Source organism: Crinia signifera, chromosome 8, assembly GCF_055691185.1.
Source record: "Crinia signifera chromosome 8, ASM5569118v1, whole genome shotgun sequence".
NCBI lineage: Eukaryota > Metazoa > Chordata > Amphibia > Anura > Myobatrachidae > Crinia > Crinia signifera.
In genome coordinates, this window is record NC_139224.1 from 26,506,281 (window position 1) to 26,521,307 (window position 15,027).

General features: G+C 41.8%; 1 protein-coding gene across 1 annotated transcript in view; it reads left to right on the forward strand.

The window, feature by feature from the left end:
• Positions 1 to 2,484: 2,484 nt before the first annotated feature.
• Positions 2,485 to 15,027, forward strand: part of LRIG1 (leucine rich repeats and immunoglobulin like domains 1) — an 89,756-nt gene continuing 77,213 nt past the window's right edge. The window contains exon 1 of the mRNA XM_083156028.1: positions 2,485 to 3,069. Coding sequence (XP_083012154.1) covers positions 2,897 to 3,069 — 173 coding nt within the window. The 5' untranslated portion in view covers positions 2,485 to 2,896. The remainder of the gene's footprint in view (positions 3,070 to 15,027) is intronic.

The following is a 15,027-nucleotide window of genomic DNA, read 5'->3' on the forward strand; positions in this document are numbered from 1 at the left end:
GGCATTATGTGAATTTTGGCTCAATCCGTGTGTTATTATGTAAATTTTGGCTCAATCCGTGTGGCATTGTGTGAATTTTGGCTCAATCCATGTGGCATAATGTGAATTTTGGCTCAATCCGTGTGGCATTATGTGAATTTTGGCTCAATCCATGTGGCATTATGTGAATTTTGACACAATCCATGTGGCATTATGTGAATTTTGGCTCAATCCATTTGGCATTATGTGAATTTTGGCTAAATCCGTGTGTTATTATGTAAATTTTGGCTCAATCCGTGTGGCATTATGTGAATTTTGACACAATCCATGTGGCATTATTTGAATTTTGGCTCAATCCATGTGGAATTATGTGAATTTAGTTTCATTCCATCATGTGTAAGGGGCAAGTATAAAGGGGTCTAGTATTTTGTTGCATAATGTGTAGAAGTTGTATATGGTGTTGTAGACTACACCCAAGGACACACCTCTGTTGAGTGGCCACACCCCTTTTCTGGAGCGCGCCTTCGGCGCGCGAACAACTACATCCTTCGCTTTTGTCGCCATGGTGGGCCTGCGTACTTTAAATGCCAGCGCCTATTTTTAATCCCATTCCCACCCTCTCTCTGCCGCTCTCTTAGCATGTACACTGGCACCACTAACACCCCTCTCCCACCTAAACTCTCTTTTATCATGGTGCCCCCCCTGTCATTTTATCCTGGATCCGCCCCTGCTCAGACCCGTTTTAAAGTCCCATAGAATACCGTGTCATTACCCATTTCTGCAATGTGAAAGCAGTATAAATGGTGCCATCAAAATAGGTGTTGTTATTTTAACGTAGGGGCTCTCACAAAAAACATTTCGGTACATATGAGTTATCCGGGCGCCCGATTTCTAAATCGGGTCGGATCGGGCACATCGCATCGCATCGCATGCGACCATCGGATGCGATGCGATGCGATGCGATGACCCGATTTTTCCATAGGAATCAATGTTAAAATGGACTGAGTCCATTTTAACATGGAATTCAATGGGAAAAAGGGGTCCTTTTCATACCCCTACTATCCAAGTGGGCATGGAGTTGGATATAAACCTGTGGCGAGCGTAGCGAGCCACCGAGCCCGAAGCGTGGCGAGCGTAGCGAGCCCCGCGAGGGGACATAGAATACCGTCCCCTCGCGGGGCTCGCTTCGCTCGCCACGCTTCGGGCTCGGTGGCTCGCTACGCTCGCCACAGGTTTATATCCAACTCCATGCCCACTTGGATAGTAGGGGTATGAAAAGGACCCCTTTTTCCCATTGAATTCCATGTTAAAATGGACTCAGTCCATTTTAACATTGATTCCTATGGAAAAATCGGGTCATCGCATCCGATGGTCGCATGCGATGCGATGCGATGCGATATCGCATCGCATCGCATCTGATTGTATGCCTTAACTTAAGGCATACAATCAAAAAATCGGGCGCCCAGATAACTCATAAGTACCAACATTTCTTAGCCAATTAAATGAATAGATAATAATAGTAATCATCACGATAATGACAATAATAATAACAATGCTAACAATGGTGAAATACTTCAACTATTAATAATAATAAAAATAATAATAATAATTATTAAGATGACGATGACTACTAATAATACTGATAATAATAGTAAGTAATAATAAGTAGTATTAATAACAACAATAATAATAATTATAATAGTGGTGATGACAAAAATAGCACTAACAGTAAGAAGAATAAGGTTACTTCCTCATCTTTGCGGCCACAGCGTACGCTACGGAACTTACCTAGCGTAACCTGCACCACACTCAGGGGCAGATTTATTAAGCTTGGTGAAGTGATAAAGTGTCTGGTTTTTATCACCGGCCAATCAGCTCCTAACTATGAAGTTACAGGCTTGGTTTTAAATATGACAGGTAGGAGCTGATTGGCCAGTGATAAAAACCAATTTATCACTCCACCGAGCTTAATAAATCTAGGCCACCCTCCTTTGTCCACACCACCATCTTTTACCATTAGTAAGTTATGGCGAGCAGACGTTGATGCAATTCTCAAAGCGGCTAACTTAACGTGCGTAAGCTGTGGCCGCAAAGATGAGGACGTACCGGAATAAGAATATGGGAAATAATAGTAGTGATAATAATAATACTGATAATAATAGGTGTAGTAGCAATAATAATAGTAATAATAATAATGATAATAGTAGCAATAATAATAATAATATCGATAATAAGGTCACTAATAATACTAATGATAATAGTAATAATAATAATAATGATGATGATAATGCTGATAATAATAATAATACTGATGTTAATAATAATAATAATAATAATGATAATATAATAATACTAGTACAGAGTGACAGTAGTAGCACTTCCAGCACTCCCCCCTCCTCCTCCCTGTGTCAGACCCCAGCACACACAGCGATCACACACCGCCTCCTATTAGCCATGTGTATAAAAGTTACAAAGTTCCAAGTGTAGTGTAGCCTGTCTCTCTGTATGGGGATCCCAGCAGCCAATCAGCGGCGCCGACACAGCGGCCAATGAGCCAGAGGCAGCGGCTGTTGGTGGCTGGGAGCTCACAGTCCGGGCTGGGGAACGCTGAGAGCTGCAGAGCTGCTGCCTGGTGCCGCTGTCTCCCGGGGATCTATAGCTGCCAGTGCTCCGGACTGCTGCCCGCGGTGTGTGCCAGGGGCCCCGCTGCTAGGACTGTGGCCGCAGCTGGGAGGAAACCTACTACTTGCACCCGCTTCCCGGACACAGGAGGAGGATCACCCCCACAGCAGCAGCAGCCTAGGGTTGCCTGGGACCGATGAGCACCCTGTAAAGGACCTGAGCTCCCCGGGCATGGCAGGATCAGTGGTGTAATTCTCCTTATCAGCCATTATTGTGCAATTAGCCGGATTATAGCATGCATCCCCAGCTCCTGCACCTCACCCTGCTCTCTCACCTGCTCCTGGGACCCTGCCTTACTTCCAGGACCCCCTGCCCCTCCAGGTGCAAGTGTACTGGGGATATGGTGGACTGCAGCAACCAGGGGCTCACAGAGGTCCCCTCTGACATCCCAACATGGACAACCCACCTGTAAGTCCTGCACACTCCCTGGGAATCGCACTTAGGGGTTAACTAGCTGTCATTTACAGCAGCTGAAATGTTATCTGCCTATAAAATTGATTTATTTTTTTTATTTCTGTGTATTTTTTTTATTTATGCTTTTTATTTTTTTATTTATGCATTTTTATTTTTTTATTTTAATTTATTCAAGTATTTTTTTTATTTATTTATTTATGCCATTTTTATGCATGTATTTACTTATGCATTTATTTCTGTGTGTTTTTTTTAATTTATGCATGTACTTATTTTTAAATGTATGCATTTATTTACTTATTCTTTTTATTTATGTATTTACTGTATTTTAATTTTATTTATGTTTTTACTTTTATTTATTTTTATGTATATATTTTTATTTGTGTGTCTATTATTGTTTGTTTTGCCCATTGCCCCAACCAAAGTCACTTCAAAAGCTATGCTAGTTTTATGATGTGAAGTGTATAATGCTACAATATATGATACGTAGGCTTGTATGCCTTTTCATTATTGTATGCTGAGTATCTGTATAATATTCTGCCATGTGGGTTTTATGCAAGACCCCCCTCCCCAAATAGCCATGTGACATTACTATAACACATTTAGTGGCTTGCTGTGATTTCGCCTCCCTGTATGGCTGGTAGAATATCGTACTGTACATTGTATTCTTGCACCAGGTGTGCAGTGTTGGGAGACCTGCCAAGCAACCCTCCGTGTTGTTTTAAAACCATCACTATAATGTAATCCATATTTTATGGTTTAATGTTGCATTCCAAATCATGGGAAAACACATAAGGCAAATTAGAGTACGTTGAATTATGGCTAATATTTTTTTATGGCTGTAGTCTGCACAGAGTAACTTATGGAAATGTAGGGGCATCTGTTATTGTATGTGTGTCTCCCCCCCCCAAATCTGTTCCACATTACTACATTTTTTTAGTCCATACTCTACGTTGGGGAAACGGTTAACGCTGTCGTTTCTTTAGGTTTGTGAGGTAAAACAGTGTGAAACAAATGTGGGAGTTATTTTATAGATCTAGGGCCATAGCTCAAATGCAATAAAGTGTACGAGGAAGGATTACTTCTAATTCTTTCTATTTATGACTTTTGTTCTGCGTGTTTCCGAGCGAAATGCTAATGAGATGTGGTGGTTTATTTTACTTTAAGTTAATTGTTCTTAGTAATTCTACAAAAGTATATTTCGTTTTTGATACACATTTTGAAATACAAAAGTAATGGCTAAAATCTATTAATGTGCATTTATATATAACATATATGTGTGTGTTTAAATACATTTTATTCACGAGTACGTCAAATGTCTGTACATGTGCTTCTGTGGTATTTGCAGAAATATGATCAAGTGGATTCTTTTTGCAGTATGAAGACCTGATACTATTATTTATTTATTTGCAGTTTCTTATGTATTGCAGCATATTCTGTTGCACTTTTAAAACAAACTCGGTAGTAACAAACTGACCTAGAGGTAGGAGGGCCCTGCTCGCAAGCTTACAATCTATTGCGATGTTTAGAAAGTAGACAATACTTATGTGGTGCCTGATATTTCAATAGTCCAAACCTCTATTCTAAGTGCATTTTAATACAGTTGGGTGAAGACGTCAACAGGCTGAGAGTGTGACGTTGAGCCTTTGGTCTCCTAAAGGATTAAAGAGTTTTTGGGACAACAAAAAGTACCCAAGTTGAGGTTTCTTAAAAAGATCATTGCATCGTGTTCTGTATTTACTAAATAGTTTGGTTTTGAGTTATTGCGATTTGTTTTGTTTATTTGTGTTTTATTTTGGTGTTGTGCTGGTTTTTTTGCAGTCATTGGTGAATATTTTGTTTATTGGCTGTGTAAAATAATCAATAAGTAGGAATGAATGGACAACGTTTTTATTGTATTATGTTTAAAAAGATATCAGGCGTTCACTACAGTTCTTTTCCGTGTCCCACAATGCATCAGTGTATTTTACTTTTTTTTTATATGGCACAAGAAAAAGAAAATTGGATTTGTATTGTTAAATTTCGGCTGCTGGGAGGGGAGAGTTTGGCAACCAATCCTCTGATAATAAATGTACATAGAACATAACCTAGTACTTGTGTATTGGAATTGTGGATCTTAATAAATGTTCGGAGTTAAACCTTCTTCTGTATCTGCTTTGATCACTGTGTGATAAAAGAACAAATTAACAGGTGGAAATCATAAAGCACTGTGCCAAGGGGGCCCTGTCGGAAAATTTGTAACATAAATCTATTTTAATACCTTGGAAAGGTCATAGCCTTTAACTTTCATACAGTATATAAACCGATTGAAGCCATTGGCTGATTCCAAAGTTGTATCTTTGTAGACGTTTCACCTTTCACGATTGGTCGCTGATTACGGTAGATCAGGAATCCTTATGTTAAGGGCGATATTGGACGAAATCATTGTACATTTTGGGTCCAGAAGCCATTAGCGGTTTTCCAAGCTACGTCTTTAAAGTCAGCAGTTGTCTGAGTCACAAATTATATTATAGGGTCCAAGGGGAGCTTGTAGGTTCAGTGTTGTAGTTGAAACATTCAATGGGTATTTTGTTCGAATGATGGCAACAAACAGGTGGAGAGGACCTTAAGTGTTCCTTAGCACTAATGGATTGTAATATTATATGGTTAATTCGGACCTAGTTTAGTAAATGTGTACAGTAGAAGCCAATTTAGTGGCAACCCAACGATTATATGTTTTCATTATTGGTTTACTGTCATTGTCACTCAAAGGCCGGTACTGAGATCCTCATTCATCCTGTAGGTTAACTATGTCACCTTAAACTTAAGGCTTCTGTGAATTTTAAGCTGGGGGGGGGGGGGGGGGGCAGTATTCCATGACTTACAAGAGACCTCGTGTGTATACCCAACGGTGTTAGAGATTTGTCTTTATCGGGTGTGTAAACTAGTGTGCTTGTTTAGCTACTTGTAAGTCAAGATTAGAAAATGTTTATTTTTGAATACAAAGATGATTAAAATTGTGCTGATGTGGTGCAGTACCTCTGTGTGGCCACAGGGGTGCTGTTGTACACTTTGGTGTAGTTTGTGATCACAGAACAGTGGTGCTCTTTACACAAGAACTTTTTGCCGCCCTTCTAAAGCACTTAGTTTTTTTTTATACCTTGGGAAGGTCAAATCTTAACCCCCCCCCCCCCCCCCACACCCACATCAGTGCATTTAACCACCGAGTCACTCTTGTTAACCACTGAGTCTTTACAGTTGTAGCTTATACCTACTGTATTACTTGTAGTTTACACCGACTTCTTCTGTGTTCGGTATTATGACGTAGTTTATATAAAATTACCCAACGTATGGCAGTCCTGCATATCCGTTTATTGACTGTTATTCATTTTGTCAGAGCAATGGGCAATAACTGAATCCCTCTATTTTATCACCTGTCTTGTGACGCACTATTGACATTTTATAATTGGTACATTTTTTTTTTTCAGTCAGTATATTTACTTATGTACAAGTAATTGCCATCGTATACACTCACCAGTCCTTCTTATCCTCAAGTGACTGTTGCCTTTTTTTTGTTTTCATATACCGGTAATTAATGAGAAAAACAAGGTTTTACCCATTGGATTCCCCAACTTTTGTTCCAAATCATAGTGTAATTGGAGTTTAAATGTGGTTTCCCAGAATCCTTAGCCATAGAATTTGCAGAGTTACATAGGCACATACCAGAGGATGACTCGAGCTATGAACAGCATTGTTTCTTAACCAGTGGTGTTAGTTTATTAACATATAACAGATACAGCCGTACTCACTGTTCTATACACACTGGCCATGGCGAAGCTACATTGTACCAGGGTTCTATACAACTCAACATTTGGTAAGGGTATGCTGCTTATTGGTAATGGCACAGCCTTATATCAGCAGGTTAACATCAGTTTGGCACCATGGTTTTGTCTTGTAAAACCTGAATTCGGCCGGCACGCGATGGCCGTATCCTTGGCGCAGAAGGATGTGTAAAGACAGGTGTATGTACCCACGAGTCTGTGTAACTTGCAATTTCCATTGAAATCTCCCTTTCTGTACGTATGTGGCCCTAGTCAAGATTTATTTCCAGGAGGATATACAAACTCCACGCAGTTGGGGCCATGGTGGGAATCGAACCCCTGACCTCAGTGCTGTGAGGCAGTAAAGCTAAACATAATACCGTCCGTGCTGCTCAACTACTGGGTACAAATCTAGCTGTGACAGGCACAGTTCATAGTTACATGTGCTTGTTTCTGAAACATTTGCAGCTTAAAAACCTGCACATTTGCCCTGAGTAGTGCACCTGCCCCTTAACGATTCCCATAATGACCGGTTTCGTACAGTTAAAAAGCAACCTTTATGTTTTAAAAAGGCTCCCTGGAAGCATTTTGGAAAATGGCAAATGTTCACCTCTCACTCCAGTGTCAGCGGCCTAGAAAGCAGTGTGGAAATGTGCAGTCTGTTTAACTGCAAGTGATGTGTACGAAGCCTGTTTTCCCCATTAATCTTGTCCACATCCAGCTCAGCTGCTGCAAAAGCTTGTTCTAATAACCGTCTTTGGTAAAATGACAGCAGCGCAGTGCTAAGTGTGAAAATAAGGCTAACTCGCCTTAGGGCCTACTAAAAAATTAATTATATTCTTCCCTCTTGTGACCTTGTCTAAATGCAGGTTCCGAGCACAGATTGGGGGGAGGGGGTGATTTTTAACTGTCAGGTCTGGAATGATTTTGAGGATGTTTTCGGTAGCAAGACTGGGTGCTTCAAATGCATATGTCCAAAAAAATGAAGTTTTATTTCCAGTTTTTTTTTTTGGTGTACTAAATCCAGTAATGATAAATTTAAGTCTGATTTTTCCGGTAAAATTAATTTTGAAAGGATTACTATTTGTAACATTTAGGGGAGTATTCCATATGGGATTCCGACTGTCGGAATGTCCCGACAGTAACTCGACAGTAGGAATTCAATGTTCCTTACAGTCGAGCGTCGGAAAGCCCGCGGGTTGTTGAAAAATGTCACGGCAGTTTCCGAAAAAACAGATGTGACTTTAAAAAAAAGTCGGATCTGACACCCTTCAATGCGGTCGTTAACAGCAGCATTGAATAGCTGTGCCAATAATACCCCCCCCATTAGTGTGATTGCCATCACAAAATAGAACCTATTAGTATAGGTTGTGCTGTAACTCCTAGCAACCACTTGCTTGCATTAGGTCTTTTTCTCAGTGGCATCAACCGATCATGCTTTTACCCGTGTTTTAAAAGCCGGTGAATGGTTTTTTTTGTTGTATTTTGGGGCGTGAGAATTTTGAGCTTCTTTTGGACCCTACTTGTAGAAGTCTATGTACTAAGCCTTGGAGAATTGGTAAAATGAGATTTAGGAGCAGATTGGCTGGTACTTTATCTCTGTCCACTTTATCATGCTCCAAAACTTAGTACATCTCCGCCACTATGTCCACATGTTTATTTTATACCAAATTGATGCAAACCCATATTTCTGGAGGTCTCCCCAGGGTCCTAAACATGCAGCAAGTACACAGAGACTGATGCTTCAACACACGGTTTACAGATGGGCCTCAGCACAGATTTGCGCTCGGTTCATGCAGCCCTCAGACTTATTGTGCATCCTTTCCCCACCACATGTGAATTCCACTTGTCAAAATACTCTTCTGCTGGTTTGATGAAGCATTTGCTTTTACTCCAAGGGAAGTGAGGCCTCAGCTCCTCTCTGGAATGGGCTGGGAAGTAGTGAAGCGCTGCTTTACCACAAAGTCCTCCATCTAATGCTTCTCACATGTCACTTGCTTGGGTGCACACGTTTCGCTTCCCGTAGCAGGATGGCCGCAGCGCTCCATTCCCAGTCATTATGTGTATATACCTCACAGAACTGTTCTGTGGTGCGTTTCACTGCAATGTTAACACCTAATGCCATTATTCTTGTTACTATTCTCTGTTCCTCCTCGGTGTTGTCCATTTCTAACCGGGTGGGCTGGGATGGTATGTGGACTTAGTCAACATAATGGTCGACGCAGCATAAGGTACACATTACTTTTTTTTTTTTTTTTCACAATTTCTTTTCCATTTTGTAGGAACTTTTTCATAGTTTACCATCCACAAGGATTAATGTTGTGAATTGGAAAGTAAAAACGGCTTGTTGACCTTTTTTCAAATGTCGACTTTTTCCAGGTAGACCTTTTGGGGTAGCCAACCCTAGTCCTCGAGAGCTACCAACAGTGCATGTTTTGCAGGTCTCCTCACAGAATCACAAGTGAGCTAATTAGCTCCATCTGTGTATCTTTTCAAATGTGTCAGTGATTAATGAGTGCAGCTGTGCAGCAGCTAGGTTGTCTGGAAATTGTGAACTGTTGGTAGCTCTCGAGGGCTAGGGTTGGCTACCACTGACCTAGACACTGTTGAACGAATACCCATCGGCCTATGGATGGAATAACCTTGTAGTAAACTAGAGGGCTGCGGTGGGCTCCTGGATCTAGGGGCACCCTCATTACACGCTTCGGGGTAGATGTATGAATGCGTGATAAGAATGGAGAAGTGTGCCGGACCAACCAATCCGCTTTGAAGTAACTTTTTTCAAGATTCTATAAAATTATACAAAACCAGCTGATTGGTTGCCATGGACAACGTATCCAAACTGGCCTTCTCTCTGTCAGTCGTTACAATTAAATTGGCAGTTAGATCACTAGAAGGGTCTCGCACACCAGATGCCAGAGCCAAGTGCAACAATGATGGTTACAGAACGATTTGCGACCACTCTTGATTTCTGGGGGAAGACTGTGCCTATCTTATCTTGTCCAGCACCACTTCTGTCTCAAGTAGGAACAAGTTTGTCTTTGCTGATAAGAAGCCGCTGAACAACCTTCCAGTGTGTCCTGACATAATCATTTCATTTGTCTACCAAGACAAGGTGTGAAAAGGCCTAAGTGTTTCTTTATTGCCCATTTATCTCTTTCCCTGTACTCCACTCATTGCAATGATTGTAAATGACACTGACTGTACGAATATAGTATTAAAAATACACAATAGAAATAGATTTTATTCATATTTATTTTTACTGGCACTCGCTTCAAGAAAAAATAAAACAAGCGATTTGGCTAGGCGAATGTTAAACTTGCCGAAGCCTTTGCGCTACCGTGGATTGCACATGTACAAATTCGCACATGCGCAAACCTGACCATTGGGGGCGAATTCGGCCCGCTACGAGTGGGTCTCAGTCAGCTCCAATGTATGATGCATTGAGGTTTCTTTGATTTTTTTTTTTTTTTTTTTTTTTAGTTTGGGTTTGTTGTTTATATGTGTGCACCTGGTGTTTGCTAAACCGTATTTAGCTGGACTGGGCACCAGGTGCTCTATTTTGAACATTAACCGCAGGGATCGGATTTATTATAATTTTCTTTTATTCCGGTTAGTGGGAAGTACAACGTGTATTGTGGGTTTGTGAAGTTTTGGTGTAAGTTGAGTCTCACTTAGTGGCGCTTTGCTAATGTCCCATATCCACTACACAACTGCTGCAAAATTAAATCCAAACTCGTTATTCTCAGGGTATTAATGTCCAGTGTTTACTCTGCTGCTACTGGGATAAACCTTTTTTATTTTTCCCCTAAGTGCCAAACAAAAGTGTTGAACATATTGAGATAGAGATTTTGTGGCATTAACCCTATCGGCGCAAGACATTGCCCCTTTTTTTGCATTGGAATAACATGTCTTAGGGTTTTACCCAGTTTATATGCTTATTGCAACCTATTATGTTTATTGATTTAAAAAAAAAAAATTTGGTGCTATTTATCAAGTGATTTTTGCTGAGGGCACAGGTCATCCACCAAGATGGCTGCCATATGCAATCCTGTTTTAGTTTGCAGATAGGCACGTCAGGAAGCTATTGGTCAGTTACGTCGAATTTGGCAAATGCTTTGGAGAAGGAGCCAGCAATGAAGCCACTGGTCTATGGAGTCAGGCCAAAATTTTGGGGGATGCCCAGGAATTATGTAATCAAGAACCCCTTTGAGGCCATGCCTCTTTTCAGCTGTGCAATTTGGATGAAGAGTGCGCATCCGGTGTCTCCAGACCCATTGACTTTTCAACTGTTGGTGCACATTATACAAATGTGCACCAACAGCAGCTTTATCCTGTATATACAAAATGCGCAGAACAAAAATGTGCGCCATCTGTCTGCAAAACCAACTTGCATTCAACCTTGCAGCAGTCCCTTTTTATCTATTCTTGGTTTTTGAAGATGCAGTGCTATAACGCATGCTAGTCTTCTCTGCCACGGTTGCACAGTGGCTCCCAAGTCAAAAAGTTCTTTAAAAAAAAACGTTTGTGATCGTTCAATTAGACTCAGTGGGTGGGCACAGGCAGGAAGTCTTCTCCAGGCCTTTAAAATAGACCCCCATTGTTCTTCAGAATAAGTTGCGCTCTTGTTATCCACAAGTTTGTGGATTAGCCCCAGAGTGAATAGAAGTACAACTGGGAGAGTTCTAGTTCGGGCGGAATTTTTATTTATTTTTTGTTTCCTTCATTGAAAATTGTAAGTTTTAAATCCAGCGGGATTATGAAATACTATAACTATAATTTTCATACAGATCCTTTTTTTAAAGAGGTGTGTATTTTTTTTTTTTTTAAGAGAATCGGGCCATCAGATTGGCCCATATCTGGTCAATTTGATGTCCCCTCAGGTCTGATATGCGGTACCATGCGCATCGGACCTGAGTCGGTGGTCGGACCTGCTGGCCGTCTGACCACCCGGTTGGGGAGCAGGGTCGCATGCGGTACATCATAGTGTTCATTCTAGCACCCGCTCTCTTTGAAAACCCATGCAGTTCCTGTTCCCTGCCTGGGGTGTCGCTGTTTGCTGTAGTGTTTCTAGCACAGGTCTGGTTAGCAGATCAGTGCTGATATACAGACCACACTGTGCTAGAAGCATTATAGCAGACAGCGACACCCCAGGCAGAAAAGAGGAACTGCATGGGTTTTCAAAGATGGCGAGTGCTAGAATGAACACTAAATCACAACAAATTGAGATGGATTGCATGCATCCATGGGCTCGTGGGGTATCGGCCACCTTAACACCGAGGGATAAAGAACCAGTAAATCAGATCCTAACTGAATTTTTTTCAAATACAGCCCATAGTGTGACAGTTAGGGGCCAACTGGCTTGTACTCTGTCCGCTTTATCACCTTTTTCTTTCTCTGCACTTTAAAAGGGGGTAATTAATGATGATTCGGGGGGAGCGATTCCATTTTGGGGGATGTGCATTATCAGTGTTATTGATTCCTATGTGCTTTCACCTGTCAATTCTGGGAGGAACTGTGCGGCCATTGAGTTGATTTGGATCAATGACTCAATCAATTTGAAGTTTTAACTCTGGTATATGTTTTGAGCTGAAGCTAAATTTACAACCGTTAAGAAATGTTGGGTTCATTTTGTGTCTGTGTCTGTGTGTCTCTCGGGGGCCTGGTTGGTGAGAATCCTTTAGAAGAATTTCTGCTTTCTAAATTCATTTCACAAAAGGGGGGATTTTAGAATCGAGACCACACAACCCAATTTCATGCCTGGAGACTCCCATACAAGGGTACGGAGGGGACTTGTCGTTTGGCTGAAGTCCTTTTTAAACAGGAATAAAACTCTTGCCATCCATCAATGTCACATTACAATAGAGCCATCCCGGAAGATTCAATTTACATTTGTATAAAGGGGACCGGCGTGATCACTGAGAAATCTTCTATTCATCTGTGTTTTTTCATGATTGGAACCTGGAAAACTCGTATCCGCCTGTGTAACTTTTGCTTTGGTATACCACGAAAATTGTCATTTTGATAGTGAATTTGGGTTTCACTGAATGTTGAAGGGCTGAATCCTTTACTCCAAAAGAGTTCTATGTACTAAGCGATTGCGATAGATAAAATGAATGGAGATATAGGAGTCTATTTGTGAAGCCGTGAAAAGAATGAAGAAGGACCAGTGGAGATGTTGCCTATGAAAACTGATTTCAGGTAACATTTATCAGGTGTATCCTATAAAATTATACACCGCTGATTGGTTGCCATGGGCGACTTCTCCGCTGTCTCGCTTCTCCACACTTTTTAGTGCTTCATGCATAGACTCCATAATATCAGCCAGTCAGCTCCTAACTGCCATGTTACAGGCTGTGATTGGAAAATTATAGGAGATAATTGGTTGGTACTTTGGGGCATATTTATTAAGCCTGGTGTAGTGATAAAGTGGCTTCTGATAAACCAACCAGAGGCGGATGAAGCCTTCGGGGGGCCCGGGGCACTTTAGAAAGGGGGGCCCCCCTCTTATCATTACTGGCCGCAAACTGCACGGGAGAATATTACACTGTCAAAACAAAGAGTAAAAGCAGTATAAACTTGGTCAATGGGTAACTACAAGGGGGGGGGGGGTATTAATGTAAATATACATACTATATGAAAAGCCTGTGTTTGTCCCTCTGTACCTTACTCTGTCGGAGCCCTGAGAGGCTCAGCGTTGCCTCTAATTAAAAACCCTCCCATGACAAGGCAGCTGCTGCTGCTATCCTTCATGGGCCTGAGAAGCATACGATGAGCTCAACCAAACAGAGCTCAGCACAAGCCTCTCAGCCTCTGACCTCTTGTGCAAAGTCTTATGGAACTTAGTCAACTCCCAGTAATGCACTGCACACTTGTGCAGTCAGTGTGCCTTGACTCCCAATGCTCAGCACCATTGATCATTGTCACATTGGCAGATAGGTGAAGCTGCAGCACCACCCCACTCCCATGCACAAAACCATCAGCTAAAAAAAAAAAATACATGCCAACCACAGGGGCCCCTAGATAGAGGGGGGGGCCATGGGTACTGACAACTGTGCCCCCACTATAATCCAGCCCTGACACCAACCAATCAGCTCCTAACTGTCATTTCCAACCCCAGTCTGTAACGTGATAGGAGCTGATTGGCTGGTGTGTTGATACTGGCCACTTGATCGCTTCACTAGGCTTAATAATCTGCCTCTTTATCTCTGTCCACTTTATCTCTCTACAAGGATTAGTACATAGACCCCAAACTTCTTACCAATCTGCCTCAAAGTGTCATTTTACAGCATACTTACTGTACCTACCTTTACTATCTCCTCTTTGGGAGAAGCCTGGAGAGGAGACTGTTTGCAGCACTTCAGGGGATGGGGCTTATCTCAATGCCATCAAGCTCCGCCGCCAGTGCAGCAAATACTGCGATTTGCAGGTCTACAAGAAGTGGAGGGGCTAAAATTACCTGATTTGCATCATTTTAGCCCCCTTCCCGAAGAGCCATGAATCGTGGTATTTGAATGGCGGAGCGGGGGTCCGGGGGCATGCGGCAGGCTTGCCGGGAGGGGGATCCAATTTTCAGGAGCCTCCCGGCCATTTTGAGAGGGTAGGCAAGTGTGTCTAACAGGCGGTGTTTGAAACATGGCTGGTCGGTACTCTCTCTCTTTCACGGTTTGATAAATCTCTTCATCATTATTATTATTTTTTTTAAATGCACATTTTGGGCTGCATACAAATCCTGTAATCCTGAAAGGAAGATTTCAACAAATTGCTCCCTGGCTGATGGCCTGACTTACTGCCAGGAGCACATTTGTGACATCAGCTGACCTCCAGTAGCCCTTTTTGGCCTGGATTCCTCTAAAATTTAACCCCCCCCCCCTCTTTTTTTTTTTCATCACAGGAATAAGGAGAAACACTCCTAAAAACTAGAATTGCTGACTGCAATTTTTTCCTTTTTTTCTTTTTCACTTGTGGGGAACTACTTCAAAGTATCGGATGTGTTGGTGCCAGGCGCCTCATCGTTATTGTTAGAGGAATTTGGAATAGAATTGAAAACAATCCATGATGTGTATTTGAGATCAGACCCAGCACTGGCTCGGTGGGGAGGTAGTATTTAAAAGCTTGTCTTGCTATAAGGCCCGATGTCTACGAGTTGGTCATG